At 39.2% G+C, this 22,427-nt stretch overlaps 1 protein-coding gene across 13 annotated transcripts in view; it reads right to left on the reverse strand.

The window, feature by feature from the left end:
• camk2d1 (calcium/calmodulin-dependent protein kinase (CaM kinase) II delta 1) overlaps positions 1–22,427 on the reverse strand; it is a 90,073-nt gene that overhangs the window by 62,768 nt on the left and 4,878 nt on the right. For all 13 annotated transcript variants that reach the window (XM_053628799.1, XM_053628788.1, XM_053628801.1 and 10 more), the window contains exon 2: positions 20,325–20,419. In XM_053628799.1, the coding sequence (XP_053484774.1) occupies positions 20,325–20,419 (95 nt within the window). The remainder of the gene's footprint in view (positions 1–20,324; positions 20,420–22,427) is intronic.

Raw genomic sequence — 22,427 nt, forward strand, 5'->3', positions numbered from 1 at the left:
GTGTGGGGGTGATGCTGCACGAACCGAAGTGCTTTATTCTGTGTATACCATGGCAACAATTTGCAAATTATTCCATTTTCCTTTGCTAAAGAACAGCATGTAATTTTCTATTTTTTTTCTGCTAGTTACATTCAGTATTGTGAAACATCCTCAAAACAAGCTAGTTCTCACCATCACTTGTCTTAAAGTGTAAGCTACTAAAAACTGTTAATCCTTCACCAAAAACGCTCTCTCTTTTTGACTTTCATATCCAGAAACACTGGCACTGGAGTCTCCTTCCATCAATGTTAAATAGATCTTTTTGTCACATAAACAAATTGTGGAAGTGCATTATTCCACTTATACAACAGATTTGTGAACGATTAAAAATTAGATTTTTAATGAACGATACAATGCACTTTTAAAACTTTAAAAGTTACCTTTAATGTTATGGAACTTCCACGAGTTAGTCGGTAAGTGAGTTCCTGTTATCACTTACTTTATAAAAGCTATAAACAATCTTTCCTTCATCAATCTGAAGACTTTCCTTTTGACTTTCCTTTTGCTTTTATAGAAAATTAAATCGCCACATTGTGATTCGAGAATTCAAATGTGCTATGGTATAAATAAAATTTAGAATGAACAACTACTGACAAATCAGAAACACGAATTCAACACTTCCATGATATAAATAATGTTGAATAAATAAAAAATAAACGTCTAAACTTTGTCAGGCTGCAGCATTATGGTCAGACATTGAAATTGAAAAACAGAGTCATAATTTAGATACATTACACACACACACACACACACACTTTCTAACCTCTCCGGTTCCCTCCCAGCAAAAAAAAAAAAAAAAACCCTCAAACACCAGTGAGTCACATTCAAAGTAGAGATGCCTGATTACAGTCACACTTGATATGACCTGCTACTGTGGTGGTTTAGACAGTTTGAATCAGCCCTGGTTAGAAGTTTCCCTTTTGCACGGTTACAACCACAAACATCTTAGACAAATCAGAACCATTTCAACGTTTAACACAAACAGCCAGCTTCCTAGGAACACTGATGAAACACGATATACTGGTGTAATACTTATTATTACATATTCTCCTTTTCCAATTATTCAACCATAAAGCTTCTTAAGTCTATCTTTATCAACTTTCATTCTTAATCATTCATGTTTTGGCCCTCTGCTCCAATGAACCATCATAAAAGTCCATGCAGCTGCTGTTATGCACAGTTGAAGATCAAGTTCAGTATTTAGTAAACAGCATCTGATTGCTTCAGATGTATGAAAATTCATTCTTGTTTTAAAAAGTTAGAAAGTAAGAGAGTAAAGAAGGAGTTTTGCACAGAATGGAACAGCACATCAATGGCCTAGTTTCTGTATTCAAAGTGCAGATTTCCATTTATGTAAACATCTCACACCAAATTTAAATGAATAATTTTCATACAGACCTGCATTCTTATTTTAAAGCAACAGGCCAGATTCTTAAGGTTACGCAGCATCTTTCCACAACACATACTGCATACAAAGAACTGAAGAAGGCCCAATACTAGGATGTACAGTGATAGTAAGCTTAGACTACATTAAAAAAAAAAAAAAAAACCACTGTAGAAAAAAATTACTCATGATAAAAAAATAATGTGGAAGAAGGACTAATTTGATCTTCCTTCTATGTAAAACGAAAGAAAAAAAAAAAAGTCATGAGGTATATTTGCATCAGAAGTCAAGACCAGCTCTACCAATCTTGATCCTCGGACCTAATCCATATGCAAAATGAGCAGTGGCGGAAAGAGTGCTAAACAAACTGACTTTTGGAAAAGTAAAAGAAGCCATCACGACGTTGTCTGTTGAAAAACTACTAAAGCTATTACTTTGGATTTTTTTTTTTTAAACATGTCTACAACTAATCCAAAATGTTCTATATCTGAGGAATGCATTTGTTTAACAATTACATTAACTAACCGAGTGAGCGGTGCTGAAGTATATAAAGAAAAATAACATTAGCTGGCTAGCTAACTTAACCAAATACTGAATGGGTTTCAGTAACTCGCAAGGTTTGTTACCTAGCTAGCAAGCTCATGCTAATTCATACATGTGTCTAACTGCATTCTTACCTTCAAACATATACTGTACAACATCAAAAGTAGACGCTGACAGACAGTGGATTTTACCGATACTGATAACCAAGTTAAACAGTATCTGTCGATAACGGAGACGGCTGCGACTAACGATTATTTTTGGTAACTGGTTAATCTATCGATTATTTCTTCAATTAATCGATTAGTTGGATTAAAAGGCCTTTTTTTTTTTTTTCTGTATTTCGAAAAAAAACATGCTATTCCACATCCTGCCCAATGTCGTCCTTCAAACACTGTGCAAATTGAAGGCAATGAAAAGGGTATTAAATGTATCTATGTGGGCTATGCTGTACACTGTGCAAAGGATTTTTAAAAAATATTAACTTTAAGTGTACTGAACATAATGTCAGGAGACAGCTATCAGCTGCAATCAGTGTACAAGGTCTGTGTCGACAGATGGCAAGAAAAAAAAAAGTAATGCAACGTGTCCTTGGGTTTGCTTGGGTAGTTTGGTCTTGCAAAAAAAGAAAAATCATCACACACCTATACACCTGCTCATTCGTGAAATTATGTTGTAGCAGAGAAATGCATAAAATCATGCAGATCCACCTCTAGCGCTTCAGTTAATGTTCACATCAAACATGAAAAAATGTTTTTTGCAAAAAACTGGGGAAAAAATGTGATCTCTGTGACTTAGATCGTGGCATGAATGTTGGTGCCACACAGGCTGGTTAGAGCATTTCATAAACTGCTGATCTCTTGGGATTTTCCCACACAACAGCATTTAGCCCAAATGGTGTGAAAAACAAAAACATCCAATGAAAAGTAGTTCTGTGGCCAGAAATGCCTTGTTGATGAGAGAGTTCACAGAAAAATGGCCAGACTGGTTCAAGCTGACAGGAAGGCCACAGTAATTCAAATAAGCACTCTTTACAACCGTGGTGAGCAGAAAATAATTTCAGAGTGCACAAAACACTGAACCTTGAGGTGGATGGGCTATAACAGCAAAAGGACAGGGTTCACTCCTCTCAGCCAAGAACAGGTTCACTAAGCAAATGTTGTCTTTACTTAAACAATCAAGTAATCATGACTAAACATTACTTCAAATGTTGCGTTTTGGACCCATAAATCAAATATCTACATTTATTTACCTATAAAAAACAAACTTAAGATTTCAAGTATTATGAACTCAAAATCAGGATTTATTAAAACAGCTCACTCTGGTCTTTCTTTGATGTAATTGGCCATGTAAGGAGTTCCGCCTGGCATCAAGAGAACTAATGCTCTGATTGGTAGATAATTGCAAAAGGCAGTCCTCTTCATCTCGTATGTTGCTGGTACCAGTGTAGTGAAGTTCAAGAGTTCATCAGGCTTAGGAGAGACGACTCAGTGTGTGTTAATAAAGGAATGGCAATCACGTAGTTTTGTAAATAAAGTTACATTTTGCTAAAAAGTGTTAATTTCCCCTACATATGGAGACTTTTGTGACAGCCTGTATTCAAGCACACTTGAAATGAAATGAACACCAAGTTAAATGAACTTAAATTATGTAAGCACACTGGTTCCCTGGTGGACTAGTGGCTTGATTATGGTGCTCTCACTGCCGTGAAGAGAGTTCGATTGCCAGTCAGTAAACTATAAAAAGTACACTATATGAACACCAAATTAAGTGAACTTAAATACAGAAGTTTTGGGAGACCCCATTACTCAATTTAATTGAGGGAACAAGTTTACTCAATCAACTGAGTACAGTCAACTTGTTAGGGTTTTCAGTTTATGAACATATTTAATATGTTTCAGGGTGGATTTTCTTTTAATGTATGCAGACTCTCAATATTCAGAATTTTCATAAATCATGCTAGTCTGAACTTCCAGTCATGTATAACCAATAATACTGAGGCACTTCCCCTAGGCACTGATGTACTTTCCCTATACACTTAAGTAGCACTGAAATCAAAAACACCACTTAGAACAAATTATTTCCATAAAATAAAGACATGTATGTTCTTGTGAAGATCATCAATAAGAATTATTTATTTGTTGTTATTAGTTATAGTTCTGACATTTAGCTCTCACTCTCTCAGTTATAATTATACAAATACGCATTGTGCATAGACACGCCTCAGTATATGCTTTTACCCCAGGGGTTGGTATGAGTGCACTTTGTGTACTTTGGCCTCAGGAGATTTGCAGTGTTGGCATCAGCTCAGGTTATTTTGGGTGGAGACTACGATCAGATCCACAGGGGTTAAACTGGAAGCCCTACTTCTTTCATTAGTATCATGGAAGTGGAATTAAAGAAGGTTCTGATTTATGTACATCTGTGTTACAGGCCTAACTTTTCATTTTAACAAAGACAATTATTTAGCATAATTATTTGGCCAGTTTAAGCTTATCAAAGTGATATCATATCAGATACTTCTTTACTGCCAAAGATACATGAAGGAATCATACTTTTATAACAGCAAAACAAATACACTTTGCTTTAAGTGATCAAAAATGAAATGATTAAACACACTTCACTCCCGTTCCAAATGTGATGATCAGTACTATGGAAAAAGTAGATGCCATTCATCAAAACTACCCAAATATAACCCCCTGCATGGAAATCTTATCCCGTCTAAAGGGAGTTTTTGTCTTAAACAAAGGCATAACCTTCATCAAAAAAATGTAGTGCAAATCAGAAACAGGAAGAGGTCAGGTGTGAACGTTTGGTATATCTTAGTTTTTATTTACACCAGTAATGACAGTAATCACCCATCTAAACAAATGTATTAATAACCTAATTATGGGGCTTACTTGCATGCTGTGTGGCACTCAAACCTGTCTGTCAACAGGTTAAATAATTAAGCAACACAACGGGGTGTTGATTGTAAGTGTGCTAGATTCAAGTATGATACACAAGATAAGTCAGAAACATATATGAGACCACATTCAGTGCACTCCTTAAAGGAAATCTCCAGCCTAAAAAAGAAATATTGTCATATTGAAATATCTGTGAATGCTTGTGTACTTAGGGATTCTGGTGCTAATTGGTACTGTATTTTATGTTATTCCTATGAGAAATCAGCCGTTGAGTCCCACAATGATGTCACAAGGGGATACTGCTAATGCAGTTACAAATGATGTTTAACGGGAGAAAAAATAAAAATAAGAAAAAATTTAACTATCAAATTATTGCTGTTAGCTCCTAAAAACAAAAGTTTCTATATGTACTCGCCATTTTCGAGCAACGTTCAACGTCATTTCAATGAGAAATCCAACATCAGTGGAGACGGGAAACACAGGACTTAAAGTTCCAGAATGCAATGCAGCTATACAAGTAAAGACTAGACTCGGGTAGTTAGCCATTTACGTACGAGACGACAGGAACATTGGCGCTGAGAGTGGTATTGGCTTCAGTGTTGAAGTGTTGGATCCTTATCTGTTTGAGTGGAGTGTACAGATGAGGACGTGACAGAGCTGGAGAGACTGAGGGACTAAAGTGCTGTTGGAGCACTGGTCTTTTTGTGTAGGGATGACGCGAGGGGCAAATTCCATTGGTGGGTAGTCAAGTGGCATTCAGGGTCATGTAGGAAACCAAAGTGTTAACCAAAGTGAAAATACATGAAATATGAAAAGTTATTTTTATTTCATTTTTTAAAAAAGGACAACTCATAATTTCATTAGAAATAAATCTTAGACATCATATTTTATGCAAGTCACAGTGGATTTTTTTTCCCTATCACTAATTTGCTACATGTTCCAGCTATCACAGAGAAAATGTACCCTACTTCTACACAGCTTACATACAAACAGGTTGTGTGATAACAAAATAAGAAATGATGACTACCTATTCCGCTTCCATATTCAAAAGAAACAGAGTCAACGTTTAAGATGAACAAACACCATCATTATGTAACCATACTAACAAAGAGTGCAAAGATGAAGTCTCTTTTAAAAAAAATCTCTTTAAACCTCTGTTTCTTTTCTAAGTACTTCCTTCTCCAGCATTAGCTCTCACTGCAATTTTTCTGAGAGAGTTGCTCAGATAGGAGTAATTACTAGAGGAGGCATTTGTTTTCCATTCCTTGGTCAGATCTCAGCTCTCAGGCTGATTCAACTCTGTGTAATTGCTGCCTAATGGTCATCACTATCTTGTGAGCCAGAGGCTGAGAGCCAGAGGTCCTAAGCTGTTTGTGGCTGTTTCAGGGGTAATTATGCCACATTCTGTGTGTAAATATTACGTCTAAGACGTACAAGTCTAAATTCCCAATTTAAGCACCGTTTTCCTCTTCACACACATGCATTCGAGGCAGAATCAAAAACTGGGAAGTCTGCACAAAATAAAAGGGTGGAGAACTTACATATTCTGTTTGATGTACTTTGGGAAATTAGTAGCACACAGTTTTGGGTGCGATGAAGTCCGCATCGCAAAACCAGGTGCAAATTAGCACCTCGGAGCTGTAGACAGTATTCCCTCTCAAGTGTTGGATTTTGCCACAACATTGGGTAATAGAACATACCAGGTGTAAATTAGTGGCATGATCGTATCTAAATTTTACAGAAGCCACAGAGAACCACAACAAAGTGATGGTTCACTGGATAATTAAGAGTTTGTAGCCTCCAAAACAGATCTACTAGAACCCTTTCCCTGCAGTGACAGGGAAACACTACACATAGTACTACCATGGAATCCACCAGAGGACCGACCAAAGAACCTTTAAGCGTTCGTAATTTCAATAATATAGATGTTAATGAACAAAAAATAAGCAGCGACTGCCAGTAACCAGATGTCTGTGCTTGAAATTTTACAATACCGTGTGCAGTAATAACAAATGGGAGCCTTTATGAAACCATTGAGGTTTTTTTTTTTAACAGTGTTTATGTTTACACTGTGATCATTCTGAGTGAAAGTGGAACAAATGACCATCCAGTTCTCTACAAGAATCATCTGTCAAACATGCATTAATATTTAATTGAGAAAGTGTAAAGCCTAGAGTCAGACATGTTCTGATCATTTAGCATGGAATCATTCAGTTATACTACAGGGTGTCACAAAAGTCTCTATTCATAGGGGACTATGTTAGCTAGCATCACGTCGGTTGTGCCTTCATCAGTCGATGTTCATATGGAAGTCCAATTTTTGGTTGGTCCAGAACACTTTCAGTCTTTTTGAATTTGTTAATAAGTTTGGCAACAGTGTCGTGTGATTGATGTGGTCGCCATGTTTCCTGTTGAAGTCCATCGCATACTTGTGTCAGTTTCCTGATCCAGTTACGACAGTGATTTCAATACCTTCTTCTTTTGTCAAAGGCGTTCTTAAAGGCTATCTGGAAAAATATATCATATAAACTAAGTATGAAATATTTTGGAAAACTTTTTACTAAAAACCTTCAAATTTTCCCTATGCATTGAGACTTTTGGGACCCTCTGTAGTTATTACTATTATTAATATGACCCCAGCTTCTTGACAGGCTGGGGTATGCAAAGAAAAGAATTTCACTGTGCTCTACTCTATGTGACCAATAAAGACTGATTACTCATTATTATTATTATTATTATTATTATTATTATTATTATTATTATTATTATTATATAAAGTGATATTTTTCTTTCCTGTGACATCAGTGCTTCAATGACATGACTAAAAATGTCTTAAGAAATAAAAATAAGAATGTTTGTTGGTTTCTGTCCAAGCAGTGTGAAAGATCACAAAAATCCAACCTTTCTGCATGAGAAATCCTGAATTAGAGAAGAGATTATTGTTTATTATAAAGGGGACTGACATCTCTGGTCCTCTGAAGACTAATATTCTGAAAGACAAAAAGGTTCTAATTAAGCCAAGCTAAACTCTCCTCAGGGCCACTGGCCTACTTGTGTAAATTAGGATGTCAAGTGAACACTCGAGGCATCAATCCCCCTTTTCCACTCGAACGTTTGCTTGTGATCCGGGTACGTGCTTAAGTGCTTAAGGCAAAAGCCTCATCCACCGGTTATATGCCAAGTCACTTTTTATTCATATTTTGGGTTCTTAACTTTTTTTGTGACATTCCTGACTACAGTTTACACAGGGCCATTACACAGACACCTGCCCCTAATGCAGTCAGAATTGTTAATACTGTGGATGAAATTCTTTGAATATCATCAATATCATCCTTTAGTCATCCATCCAGGAAAAAAAAACAACAAAAAAACACTTGTCAAACCAACAAACGCAGACTAGGCTTTAATAGCATCTGGTTGCTTTTAAACTCATGAACGGAGAATGAGGTGTCATTTTATTGTACAGATATTTCTACTATACGTTTACAATCTTGGACTCCCTGTTCTGCATCTTGGCTTCCATTTTGTCATTTCTGTTTTGGGCTTATCTCCTTCCCGGATTGCGCTCCCAAATTGTGAACTTATTAGTCTGTGTATTTCAATTAACAAAGTTTACAAAGTTTTCTTATGTGCATTACTTTGCACCTTCAGGTCAGAGCCTTCATATTCTATAGGTCCATTTGCCTGGTTTTTGATTACGTGTCTGTTTTCCCAATTAACTTGTCCTTAACTGTGCCCCATGTCATATAACAACAATTGCTGTATTTCTCTTAATAAAGATTTTAAAATGTACGTCCTGTTCAGGGGGAGGAAAAATCGAATTTCCATTCTGGCGAGCCCATTGGAGAAGTAAAAGCGCCAGTGTGCTGCCCAGTCCCATGTTCATAATTGACTATAGGCTTATAAGAGGTAGCTATCATAACGTTATAACATATGGTGAGGCTGTGAGATTTATGAACAATGACTATACTGAACAATAATGCTGGGAGAATGTATTTAACAGAAAGAAAAAGAAAAAAAAAAAAATCACACTTCAATAGAAAAAACTGTCTGAAATCTGTAAATATTTAATTTGTAATATTGGTGGCTTAGTGGTTAACACGTACGCCTCACACCTCTAGGGTTGGGGGTTCGATTCCCACCATGGCCCTGTGTGTGCGGAGTTTGCTGTCCCTGTGCTGCGGGGGTTACCTCCGGGTACTCCGGTTTCCTCCCCCAGTCCAAAGACATGCATGGTAGGCTGACTGGCATGTCCAAAGTGTCCGTAGTGCATATTCATGGGTGCGTGAGTGTGTATGTGATTGTGCCCTGTGATGGATTGGCACCCTGTCCAGGGTGTACCCCGCCTTGTGCCCGATGCTCCCTGAGATAGGCTCCAGGTTTCCCTGTGACCATGAAGGAAGGATAAGCGGTATAGAAGATGGATGGATGGATGGAAATAATTACTGCATGGCTGTTTGACTGAAAACTGAAAAGGTGGTCGCTGATATCTGCACAGTACTGTGTAGTCCACAACCAGCATTTCATCATTTAAAATGAAGAAACATGGCAGAATTGATGAAATCAACAATTGTCAGGCATTTAGTCTCTCTTCTTAACAGTCAGTGAGATCATCAGAGAGACAATTTGTAGCTCATTATAGAGTAGCGATGGCTCCTTCTATGGAAAACCATCTATGGTTTTCCATCAAACCATCTATTCTAGACAGTTTGCTAAAAGGAAAACAGACTTACAAGTCATTATGATGTTTACCAGATGGCATCATTATGATCTTTTCCATTATCGCCGGCTTATCAGCTGAATTTTAAACTGCAAAATGTTCTATGATTTCTATTCGGCATGAACAGAGCAGAGCAGAGCAGAAGAGCAACACAAATAGCTCGAGACTGAAAAAGACCAGCGTCCATGCTCATATTCTGGCTTTGCTGAATTTGTGAATGAGAGAAATCACTGGTTATATAATACACATCCATCTCTCTCTCTCTGGCAGGCTGAGTGGATCTCTCCAAGGACTCGACATCCACAAATAGAAAGGCAGAAACTAAAGGGAGACGAATGATGATCAGATTTATTTCCGTACTGCTTCATGCCTTAAAATTAATCTACAAAACGGCCGTTAATATTGTAGGTGTCGCATCTGAACATCTCATTTCAGATTCTTATTACAAATTGAACCGTCGAATTCAGCAAGATGGAAGTGAGAAAATGAGAACATAGGAATAGGTCTGTCATGCTCTCACTGTTTGAAGGATGTCTCGTCACATGCGGAGTCTCCCACACAGACAGCTGTGATCTGCCACTGAGAAGGGCAGGAGGAGGGAGAACGACTCAAACAAGGCGTGAAGGATTCCTTCAGAGAGAATTCAAGCAAAACCCCTGTACATATTCAGCAGCGCCTTTCACTTCACTGCACTCTCTAGCCTTAAAAGAGCTATTTTTAGCCAGCCCATGCTGTGCTCAGATATGGGGGCACTGTGGTAGGTCTGAACATCACAGAACGCAAACACAATGTTGTACTAGCGTTACATTAGGTCTGCACAATTCTTGAGACAATACAGGAATCACAATTTTTTGTTTTAGAATTGAGATCATAATTCTCACTCAAGATTCTTCGTTACTGTGGGGAGCACAGTAGTTTAGGGCTTAGTACATTTGCCTCACACCTCTGGGTTTGGTGGGTCGAGTTTGCATGCCCCCCCGTTCTTTGGGGGTCTCCTCTGGGTACTCCGGTTTCCTCCTCAAGTCCAAAGACATGCGCTGTAGGCTGACTGGCGTTTCCAAACTGTCCATAGCATGTAAATGTGTGTGATTGTGATTGTCATCCCATCCAGGGTGTCACCTGTTTTGTGCCTCGAGTAACATGAGATAGGTTCCAGGCTTCCTGTAACCCTGTGTAGGATAAGAGGTATAGAAAATGGAGGATGGATACGTTACTGCATTTTAAATTATTTGTCTGCAATTCCCAAAATTCTATTTAGTAAAAGACTTTAATCACATTAGAGTGCCACGAGCACAGTGTGTCCTCAGAAATTTTTAAGCAAACCAACAACATTAACAGCTGGTTAAATAATTGTTGCTTTTTTCTGTTCTTCTGCCAAGGATGACTCATAAACTACCTGTGGGGGAAAATTGCTTTTGGTAAATGCGGTCTATGTGTAACGCGTCACATTTTTGAGCAAGACAGCATGCGCGGACATGACTCACTCACCCCATTCATAGTTTAGTCATAGTTTGTTTAGTAATTGGAAATGCCAATAATTAAACATTTGTTTAGGACAAATTTGTTCCCACTTACAAGAAAGCAGGCATTTGAGCCATTTTAAAACTCACTCCCAGCTTGGCTTTCTCTCCTTTTTTCTTCTGTACACCTTCAGAAGTGTACAGATGTGCACAGAAGCACACAACCTTCCATCCAACTGATCACCAGAGTTCATGAATTTCTGTTCAATTGTGTGTTACACGCCTAGAAACTACTGAAATAAAAGTGACTGAAAAAGCTTCATCTGTCCATCCCTTTTGACATACTCTCTGAGATGACTCACCTTACTGCCAGAGAAAGCACTTCATGTGTATGAGGTTGATGGTCACAGAGAATAGGGAGGAACAGTGGCGTGCTGTTTTATGCAATGGTCGTCTGTGTGAAAATGCAGAATCAAATGGGTTCTTGAATTGAATTGCACTGAGAAAGCAAATGAGCAGCTCTACATCTCTTGAGCACACCTGCCACTGGTGTAACAGTACATGCAATTCATTCATTTAATCATTCGCGCATGGGTCCAGCTGTGGTTTCTGTCTAATGAGCTAAGCAAAAGGCTAATGAGAATGTTATGTAAGGAGGTGTGTGCTTAGATCGCTCATAGAAATCAGCATGTATGGTTTTGCTTTGTGATTGAGCCATGTGAGATCAGCCATATAACTGACACATTACTGTTACTAAAAAAAGGTATCTCTGTTTGAAGTTCTTCTAATATAAGCTTTGAAAGTCTACCAAAAGAAGGTCAACAGTAAACCTCAGTGAGTAGAAATTTAATATTGAAGATGACATTGTATCACATTTTATTTGCTTGTGCTCGGTGTGATTGATTCAACGTCAATTCGACTCAGTTTTATTTGCATAACGCTTCTAACAATAGATATTGTCACAAAGCAGCTTAACAGAAATCCGAATGGAGATTTAGATCCGTAATGGCCAAGTCAGAGATGACAGTAGGAAGGAAAATCTCCCCGAGACAATATAAGGAAGAAACCTTGAAACTCAAAAAGGAACATCATATCATTACTCATTATCCCCTGAGCTCTAACACCTAAGACAGCATGCATAAAAACATGCTTCCCAAGATGTGTATTTACATATAAACCCAGATGTGCACAGAAGCACACAACATTCCATCCAACTGATCACCAGAGTTCATGAATTTCTGTGCAATTGTGTGTTACACTCCTAGAAACTACTGAAATAAAAGTAACTGAAAAAGCTTCATCTGTCCATCCCTTTTGACATACTCTCTGAGATGACTCACCTTGCTGCCAGAGAAAAATGGAGAGAGACAGAGACACTTACAAAAGCAAATTCACATACTTTTCAAAGTATCTGCATGTACAGTGCCACAAAACAAATACAACAGTGAAAGCTGTGAATCACTTAAATGTGTCTGAGTTTATGCCATTATAAATTATAATAATAATAATATAGGGCGGGCTCTGTTTTCATGCTGGCACAGTGTTGGTAATCTGCTTAGTTGTCAGCATGTTTTTTCCACTCAGCTGTTGTGGCACGGAAATGAAAACACCTGCTATGGAGGTGGAGCAGTGCAGCATGGTGAGGTGGGGGGCAGTACAGTGAAATGGGGAGAGCAGTAAAGTACAGTGAGGTGGGATCAGTAGAGTACAGTGAGGTGGGGTCAGTAGAGTACAGTGAGGTGGAGAGCAGTAGAGTACAGTGAGGTGGAGAGTAGAGCTGCAACAACTAATTGATAAAATCGATCATATTCAATTATGAAAATCGTTGTCAACAAATCTCATTAGCGATTAGTCGGTCTGCGCACGGCATGGAGCACGTTTACTCATGGCCAGTTAATTGATTATGAAAATAATCGTTAATTGCAGCCCTAGCGGAGAACAGTGCAGCGTGGTAGAGAACAGTACAACGTCATGGTAGAGAACAGTACAACGTCATGGTAGAGAACAGTACAACATGGTAGAGAACAGTACAGCGGGGTAGAGAACAGTACAGCGCGGTAGAGAACAGTACAGCGTGGTCGTAGAGAACAGTACAGTGGGGTAGAGAACAGTACAGCGTGGTGGTAGAGAACAGTACAGCGTGGGGGTAGAGAACAGTACAGCGTGGGGGTAGAGAACAGTACAGCGTGGGGGTAGAGAACAGTACAGCGTGGAGGTAGAGAACAGTACAGCATGGTGGTAGAGAACAGTACAGTGGGGTAGAGAACAGTACAGCGTGGGGGTAGAGAACAGTACAGCGTGGGGGTAGAGAACAGTACAGCGTGGGGGTAGGGAACAGTACAGCGTGGGGGTAGGGAACAGTACAGCGTGGGGGTAGGGAACAGTACAGCGTGGGGGTAGGGAACAGTACAGCGGGGTACTGGGCAACGCAGCATATTGGGGGGCAGCGCAGTGTGGTGGGGGCAGTACTTGTTGATCTTGATGAACAAAACATCATAAACTTTTGTTGGTCACAAAGCTTATTTTCTGCAATAATCTAAAAGCCAATGGAATAATCCTATAAAATTCTATTCGATTTTTGTCGAGGGAATCAGGGTGATGTTTGTCCTACAAAAACATGTCATCCCTGCAACACTCTATTGATAAATGGCGTGAAAATACAGATGATTGCTTCAGGTTATAAAAGCTTGTTGTGTGTGTACCACAGCATCTGTACGATTTTCAAACTGATTTGTAAAGTGTGCGGGGGCGCACTACCTCAAGACTGTCAGAAACAGCACCGTGTACGCTCGCCTTAACACTTATTTCACCATCATTGGCTTTTGCTTATTTTCTCGTTTGTGCCTTTAGATCATTACCCTGACATCAATACCTTTGACCACCCAGATTTGGATACAAGGGCAAATTGTATTTTATTTAGGGAAAACAACAGTACATAATCCGCCATGTTTGTGAACTTCAAACAGTGACAGAAAAACAGAACTCTCATTATAAATGTATTAGAAAAGGGAAATCTGACGCAGGGTTTATGTAATTGGAGAGCCATTTAAAAGGGGAGCCATTTAAAAGGGGAAATTTGCATTCACGAATCTGAAAATATTGGTTGTTTTCAGTTCACACAATTCTAGCTGTGATAGAAGGCCCCGCTGTCTACTGTGTAAGGGCAACAATTTCTGAGCTTTTCCACCAGGTTGGAAAATATCACAAACATTGTTAAGTTGTTCAAAACCTGTCATTTTATCAAACAAAAAATACCATAACAGAAAAGGTTCCATTATCTACCAACTATTTTTTGGAAATATCTACACTGCAGATAGAGTCAACCACCAGCTATTTAGCTGAGTGAGGAAGAAATGTAAAAGTACAAGTACTACAGTATATATAGGTCAAGAAATTAAAGCATCGTCAATCCACACTGGGTTCAGGATCATGCTTTTCTTGAAAGTGAACTTGCTCCCAAGCGCCCGAGCAGACAGTGACAGAAACTGTGTTTGAGATTTCTGGGAAAAGCAAGAGACCAGATGAAATTTCAACTACAACATAAACCAAAAATAGTCTTGACCAAGCAAGGTAATCTGAAAACCACTCTAAGCATCACTAATCACATAGACAAGTCTATAAGCTTCTCCTGATGCGGGCAGAGCTGGAGGATTCTCAAATGGACTAAAGATCTCCATACGTATTCTAAATATACACACACACCTTCCAATTAACAGATATTTTTAATCACATTATTATTATTATTATTATTTATTCCTGACAACACTGATTGAGGCTTACTGATGAACACCTCTGTAATGAGCTGACAGCATCACGTGCAACTCGAATCCCCATCAGAAAGATGGAGAAAGCAAAAGTAAATAATAAAATTAGCCGTGTTTGATACTAAGCAAGCTAACTTTTCCAATTTTATATATTTTTTGGAGTTCATTTGCAAATTCATTCATTGTTATTCATTCCTAATGTGTTCATTCTTAGAACTCCGAGGACAATCCATTTGCATGATTTCATTGCTCTAGGGAACAAAAGATGAAATATGTGGCACATTGAATTAGTTCTTGAGTTTTTCCAAAAGCCAGTTGTTCATGCTCATTAATACAGTATTGAGAGGAAAATTTGGTTTCTCTGTTTTCATTTATATCTGTGTATTTCTGTAAATTTGGTTCAGTTTACAGATTTGAATTATGAATTAACACAATGCTGCATGGTATCGTGACACTTCAGCTGGTATAGTATCGTAAGATTGTTCATGTTTATGCTATCGTGACAACCCTAGTAGGTACAAAAAGTTTTGACCTCTGCTATAAGAAACTTCTTAAATAACGCTGCAAGGCCTCGCACCAAAAATAAATAAAAACCTGAGGCTAAAACCAAAGCCAAAAGATTCAGTGAAGATTGCTGGAACTGGGGTTGCAATTTACAAACCAAATCTAGTGACGCTCAGGGGCATCAATGTGCCTTTTGAGGACCAGGGAATACACGAGGGACGGAAAGTGATTAATCTTCTTAAGTTATACCAAAGAACCCAAAAGTAGTCTAGGTTAGCAAGTCAGTTTACCCTAAAGGCTAACAAAAATGATTGAAGCTGCTCTCAATTCCAGTCACCATTCTCAGGTGATGACCCAAATTGGGCTCCCTGAAGGCTAGAGGAATGTCTATGGATTTGAAAGTGCTTCATAACTATTAAAGTGTTTTAAGACACAACGACGAGACTTCATACACACTTTCATCCTCTGCTTGTATTTAAAACATCAGTTTCCCCATCACAGATTAAGACGTACCAATAAGGCGTCTTAATAGATAACAGTGACAATCTAGGACGAAGCTTAATCTACTTCTAATCACCCATCTGCAAGAGATACTAGAAAACGATAGAATATTACCTGAAAAAACATCTTCTAAAATTCCAAGTTTCATTCGTGGTGCTTTCGCATCATTTTAAAATCCAAACGAGCAATTTCACTGTTCGTCTTTCTTATTCCACCTCACAACAAAAATTCAGTAGAGAGCCAGCAGGTCATTTTATTTACTCAACACTACAAGTGTATATAAATTAAAGCAAATTAAAGTTGCATTTAAAAAAAGTTCCATAATATTACATTTAAAAATAGATTCAATAAAATTATGCACATGTGCTGAATATTGTTTGTGCAGGCACGCACACAAAAATTATATTTTTTTTAATTATAAAAATCTCCCTATAAAAAAAATATAGATCAATTAGAGTCAATGGCCTAGAGCAGAGCTTCTCAACCTTTTGTAACTAAAGCCCTCTCAAGCCTCCTCTATCATGTGGCACCTTCCCCCTGTTTTTGACAGACAGACAGACAGACTTTTCTTCATTTTGTGTTTTTGTACATTTTTTAATTACTTTTCATAATTTTTTATAAAGCTTTTATGACTTTTATAAAACTATATAATGGACATGTATGGAACATGAATGATATAAAATGTTTCTGATTACTATAACTACTTTGAACAAGAGAACTAGGCTGTAGTAATGTGGACTATTTTACATGTAAAACATGTTGCATTACATTTGTCTTGTGTTCTAAAAACATTCACATATGAATGATGTAAATTGGGATGAAGGGCACGTCTCGTTATCCATGACATTGTTAAATCTCCGGCTCTCAGCTTCTCACTGAACAGAGCAGACACAGAGAGAGGTGTGAGTGCAGCGGGAAAGCAAGACCTCGCTTTCAGGACAGTACTGGTGACATTTGGAAAATCGCTAAGGTTTGTCCAAGAGTCACTAAAGGGGTCTGAAAAGTCGCTAAGTTGGCAACACTGGTATGCACTAACAGCTAGATAAAAGGCTAAACTCCGCCTCTCCCCAGCAAAAAGTAAATACAGAGGAGAGGGAACGTGGGTTTCTCATTTATGCACATTCTATTTGAAAAGCAACAAAATACACAGAGTACCCAAATGATGCCCCGTACGCAAATTATGTCTGTGTATATTTCCTGGAAACAATTTGCGCCCCCTTTCCAAGCTCTCCATGCCCCCCAGGTTGAGAACCACTGGCCTAGAGTGAAGTCACAGAAAACTTTTTAAAAAATAATTTTAAAAAAAGTCATTTCAATAAGGCACAAGCTATTTTTACAGCTCAAATCTGTACAAATAATCTATAGATGTTCAGTCAAGCAGCGTCCTCGCAAATTCCCAACATGTGCAGTCATGCACAGGTTGATGCTGTGACATCAAAAACAAGTTCTTCCATCCACATGAAAAGAGAATTTTTAAATTTCCCTACTTTTGAGGACTTTCATTTTTATGGCTAAAATCAACACAAACACAGGAATGACTTTTCTAATCAGGTGGGATGTCATTTCCTGAAGGAAAACTATGTTCTGGGAAATAACAGCTGTGTTTTTGCACTAGCGTCTGGAAGGATGTGAGTGCAGATACTCAACTTTCAGCTCCATGATGGAACTGCATTTTGCTGCACTTATTTATTTGTACCTGCCAAATGAACACATGCAACCAAACTCAAAGGCTTCCAAAATAATTCATTCTTTTCATGTCATTAAATTTCACACACAGGGTCTGAAAATAAGGGTGAACTTCAGCTCCATCGCTCAGTATTGATGGATCCCAGCAGAGACGGCTTTCTGCTCCTGAGCTTCATTTCTATTCAGAGCACAGAGCTGCGAAATAAGGGGAATCCCTCCTCCAGTCTCTGAACTGAACTTCAACATATGACGGTGAAAGAGATTTGTCTTCCTCTCCATCCCTCTCTCCATATTCAATCACCCACTCTCTATCTCCCCCTTTCTCAATAGTCCTCTTCCTCTATCCATCGACCGCTCTCTCCATCTCTCTCCATCCTCCACTCTCCCCATCTTCCTCTTTATCTATCCATCTCCCAATCTCAATATTCCTCTTCCTCTATCCATTTCTCTCCATCGACCACTCTCTCCATCTTCCACTTCCTACATGCATCTCTGTCCATCTTCCACTCTCTCCATCTTTCTCCATCTTCCTCTATTTATCTCCATCCCACTCTACATCTCTCTCTCTCCAACTGCCTCTCTCCATCTTCCTGCTTCTCTCAATCTTTCACTCTCCATCTGCGTCTTCTTCTCTCAAGCTCCCTCTCTCCATCTGACAGCTCCCTTTCCCCATCTCCTGCTGTACCCATCTACAACCCTCTCTCCATATTCCTCTCTCTCCATCTATATTCCTCTCTCCATCTGACAGCTCCCTTTCCCCATCTCCCACTCTACAACCCTCTCTCCATATTCCTCTCTCTCTCCATCTATATCCCTCTCTCCATCTGACAGCTCCCTTTCCCCATCTCCCGCTCTACCCATCAACAACCCTCTCTCCATATTCCTCTCTCTCTCTACCATCTATAGCCCTCTCTCCATCTGCCGCTCTCCATCTTCCTCTCTCTCTCTCCCCATGTACATCCCTCTCTCCATATTCCTCTCTCTCTCCATCTATATTCCTCTCTCCATCTGACAGCTCCCTTTCCCCATCTCCCGCTCTACCCATCTACAACCCTCTCTCCATATTCCTCTCTCTCTCCATCTATATTCCTCTCTCCATCTGACAGCTCCCTTTCCCCATCTCCCGCTCTACCCATCTACAACCCTCTCTCCATATTCCTCTCTCTCCATCTATATCCCTCTCTCCATCTGACAGCTCCCTTTCCCCATCTCCCACTCTACCCATCAACAACCCTCTCTCCATATTCCTCTCTCTCTCTACCATCTATAGCCCTCTCTCCATCTGCCGCTCTCCATCTTCCTCTCTCTCTCTCCCCATGTACATCCCTCTCTCCATCTTCAACTCTCTCTCCCTCTACATCCCTCTCTCAATCTGCCTATCTCCATCTTCCTCTCCCTCTCTCCGTTCTCCTCTTGCTCTCTCTCTCAATCTTCCTCTCTCTCTCTCGCCATCTTTCTCTCTCCCCATCTCCCCCTCGCCCCATCTGCATCCCACTCTCAATCTTCCTCTCTCCACCTCCCAGTCCCTTACACGCGCATGCACACGCACTTACTTATAGGTATTCCAACCCTAGGAATACTCAACCAATAAATCAGGAGTAAATCTACATACTGTACATCACTACTTATTAGGCTTTCAGGTTTCTTACTCTCTCACATACATACATTCACACACTCCTCTCCACCTATCACACGCTACCCACTTTACCCCTCTTTTCATGCAAAAAAAACAACGAGATGAGCCACCTTCCCCCTGCACACAGGCCCTCCATTTCTCAGTGGTCTATTAAGGATTCGCTATGAGTCAAGAGAGACAAATTAGAGCCATCCCACACTCTCACATACTCATACTCATACTGTGGCAGTAAACAGCTGCCAGTGAAAGCCCTGACACACATGAAAAGACACAGAAATTCAATGCCCAACCTCATCGTGAAACTGAGTCACTGTGAGCTGGAGAGGTGAGGAAGCTGGCCAGACAGTGGGTGCTGGGTTGTGGGCCAAGAGTTGGTGAGCAAAACAGAGGCATTTAAAAGCACATCATTTAGATGGGGTCTCTGTATGCTGTCTGAGGTGTGAGATTTTACTACAGCATTTCTTGCTTTTAATAACATTATCACTGTTCAGACTAGGTTAATGTAATGAAGAGAATTTTATGTAAAATCCATACACCCACCCTCAGTTTTCTTTTCTGGTATATAGGACAGACAACAACTGCATTAAATACCGCTGATCATACTGTTCAGGTGTACATTAAAGAAAAGACATACAGATTATTCATGGGGTGGCTGTAGCTCAGGTGGTAGAGCGGGTTGTCCACTAATCGTAGGGTTGGCGGTTCAATTCCTGGCCCACATGACTCCACATACCAAAGTGTCCTTGGGCAAGACACTGAGCCCCAAGTTCCTCCCGATGGCAAGTTAGCGCCTTGCATGGCAGCTCTGCTACCATTGGTGTGTGTGTGTGTGTGTGTGTGTGTGTGAGTGTGAATGGGTGAATGAGACACAGTGTAAAGCGCTTTAGATAAAAGCGCTATATAAGTGCAGACCATTTACCATACTCATGACCAAGCGCTCCAGCTAAAAACCCCTGAAGCAATCTGTGTCCTACTACGCTGCTAGACAAACCGTTCCACAGTCACTTATCATTTAGTCCCAGCTCTTTAATAGTGAAAGAACAATATTTACACTGGTCTTAGCACACACACTTTCTGTCACTTTTTGGGTCAACCTGTGCTTCATGAATCTCCAAAAGCTTGAGTTCCAAGATTTTTGTTCTCTAAACAGTGAAAGCTTTAAACGATTAGACTTCAGAGCTCACCCCTGGCAGACAGCTTCTTGGTGTTGATAATTTTGGCAGCGTACTCCTGTCCAGTGGAGATTTTCATACATCGTCTCACCACTGAGAAGGCTCCTCTGTAAGGCAAAGGCAAAACCTAGTTTAAACATTTATAATAGCTCAACGAGCTGCTAGTGTTATGAAGAAGCAGTCGACCAAGAATGAATAAGGTGTAAATGTTACTCCTTGCTGCTGATGTGGGGTTCGGGAAGCTACATAAGCTGTAAACGGTAAGTTTCAAGGATGTGCAACCAGGTGAGGGTTGTAAAAATTAAAAATGATGTAGCTCTTTAATAAACTGTACCTCCACAATCGCAGTAAAGCAAAATCAAGTATTCTCTGCAATATTAGGAGGAGCTTGGCATTTTTCAAAATTACTGCAGATTTTCTGCAAATTTGGGCCAAGACACGCGTCATATGACATCATCAACTCGCATTCGGCCAAAGCCCTCTTCGTTTCATGTGGGTCAATCATGAGTACAGCTCAAAGTTCTCATTTACCAACAAAAAATCACTGCGAAAACAATTTCATGCAATTGCAATTTCGCCAATTCGAGTAGTTTTCCGCAAATGTGCAAAAGCACAAAAAGCTCAGCAAATTGAATCACAAATTTAGAAAAAAGCTGCAGCAAAATCAAGCATTTTTGGCCGCAACAATAACAAAAAATATAAAAATCTGCAAAATCCTGTACGGACTGAATAAAGAACGTGCAAACAACTCACTCCAACAGGCCTGTGCAAGATACTGCGAAGCTGCATTCACCTGAACCAAACATGATACATTAAAGATCAGTGGAACACTTGCTCTATTGTTGATCTATTGTTAATTTCACTCAAAATAATTTAGGGAACGTATTTATGTAGCAGTACAGATGCAGTAGGGATGGACGAGGCGATTTAGACTTAAACCTAGATCACACTATTTCATAGTACGTTTTTTGCAGTAACAATGCAAATGACGATTCGAAATTAGTAACATCCAGCGATACCTTTTTGGCCACAAGTCACATCAGCATACAGTCTTGACAGCCGTACAAACACAAACATTGATGCAAAAAAAAAGTAAAACATAATCCTGAGCATCATCAAATACTAAACTATACCTAATTAAGTAGGCTAAAAAAAATAGAATACGTATTTTATTCACAAATTCAAATTCCAGTGAAAATGCAAACACCAATACTCGCAGGATTCATAAACTAACCTCCGCCTTCCGTCGTGCTTCTTCTCGTTCTACATGCGAGATGCCCATGTTGTAGCATGTGGGCACGTCATCAACTATATCGTCAATATCATGGGATGACAAATTCTTATCATGGGGAGGAATTGTACCAGTATATCATGGACGATACGATATGGCACCGCCCTAAGTTGCAGTTATTAATTAATCAGATGATATGTTAGGAATTAAACATGACAGGGTATGAAGTTACAGGAAAATAATCATCAATGGGGTCGTTTGATGAGGCCTGACCAAAGCATACAGTGCCCTCCACTAATATTGGCACCCTTGGTAAATATGAACAAAGAAGGCTGTGAAAAATTGTCTTTATTGTTTAACCTTTTGATCTTTTTTTTTTTTTAATTTAAATTCACAAAAATACTCTGCTCTCATGGATATCAAACAATTGCAATTATATTATATTATATATATATATATATATATATATATATATATATATATATATATATATATATATATAAATAATCTCTTTGTTAAATATATGTGTGCAACAATTATTGGCACCTTTTCAGTCAATACTTTGTGCTACCTCCCTCTGCCCAGATAACAGCTCTGAGTCTTCTCCTATAATGCCTGATGAGGTTGGAGAATACATGGTAAGGGATCTGAGATCATTCCTCCATACAGAATCTCTCCAGATCCTTCAAATTTTGAGGTCCACACTGGTGGACTCTCCTCTTCAGTTCACTCCACAGGTTTTATATGGGTTTCAAGTCAGGGGACTGGGATGTCCATGGCAGGACCTTGGTTTTGTGGTCAGTAAACCATTTCTGTGTTGATTTTGATGTATGATTTGGATCATTGTCCTGCTGGAAGATCCAATCACACCCCATTTTAAGCTT

The sequence above is a fragment of the Ictalurus furcatus genome, chromosome 7 (assembly GCF_023375685.1).
Source record: "Ictalurus furcatus strain D&B chromosome 7, Billie_1.0, whole genome shotgun sequence".
Taxonomy (NCBI): domain Eukaryota; kingdom Metazoa; phylum Chordata; class Actinopteri; order Siluriformes; family Ictaluridae; genus Ictalurus; species Ictalurus furcatus.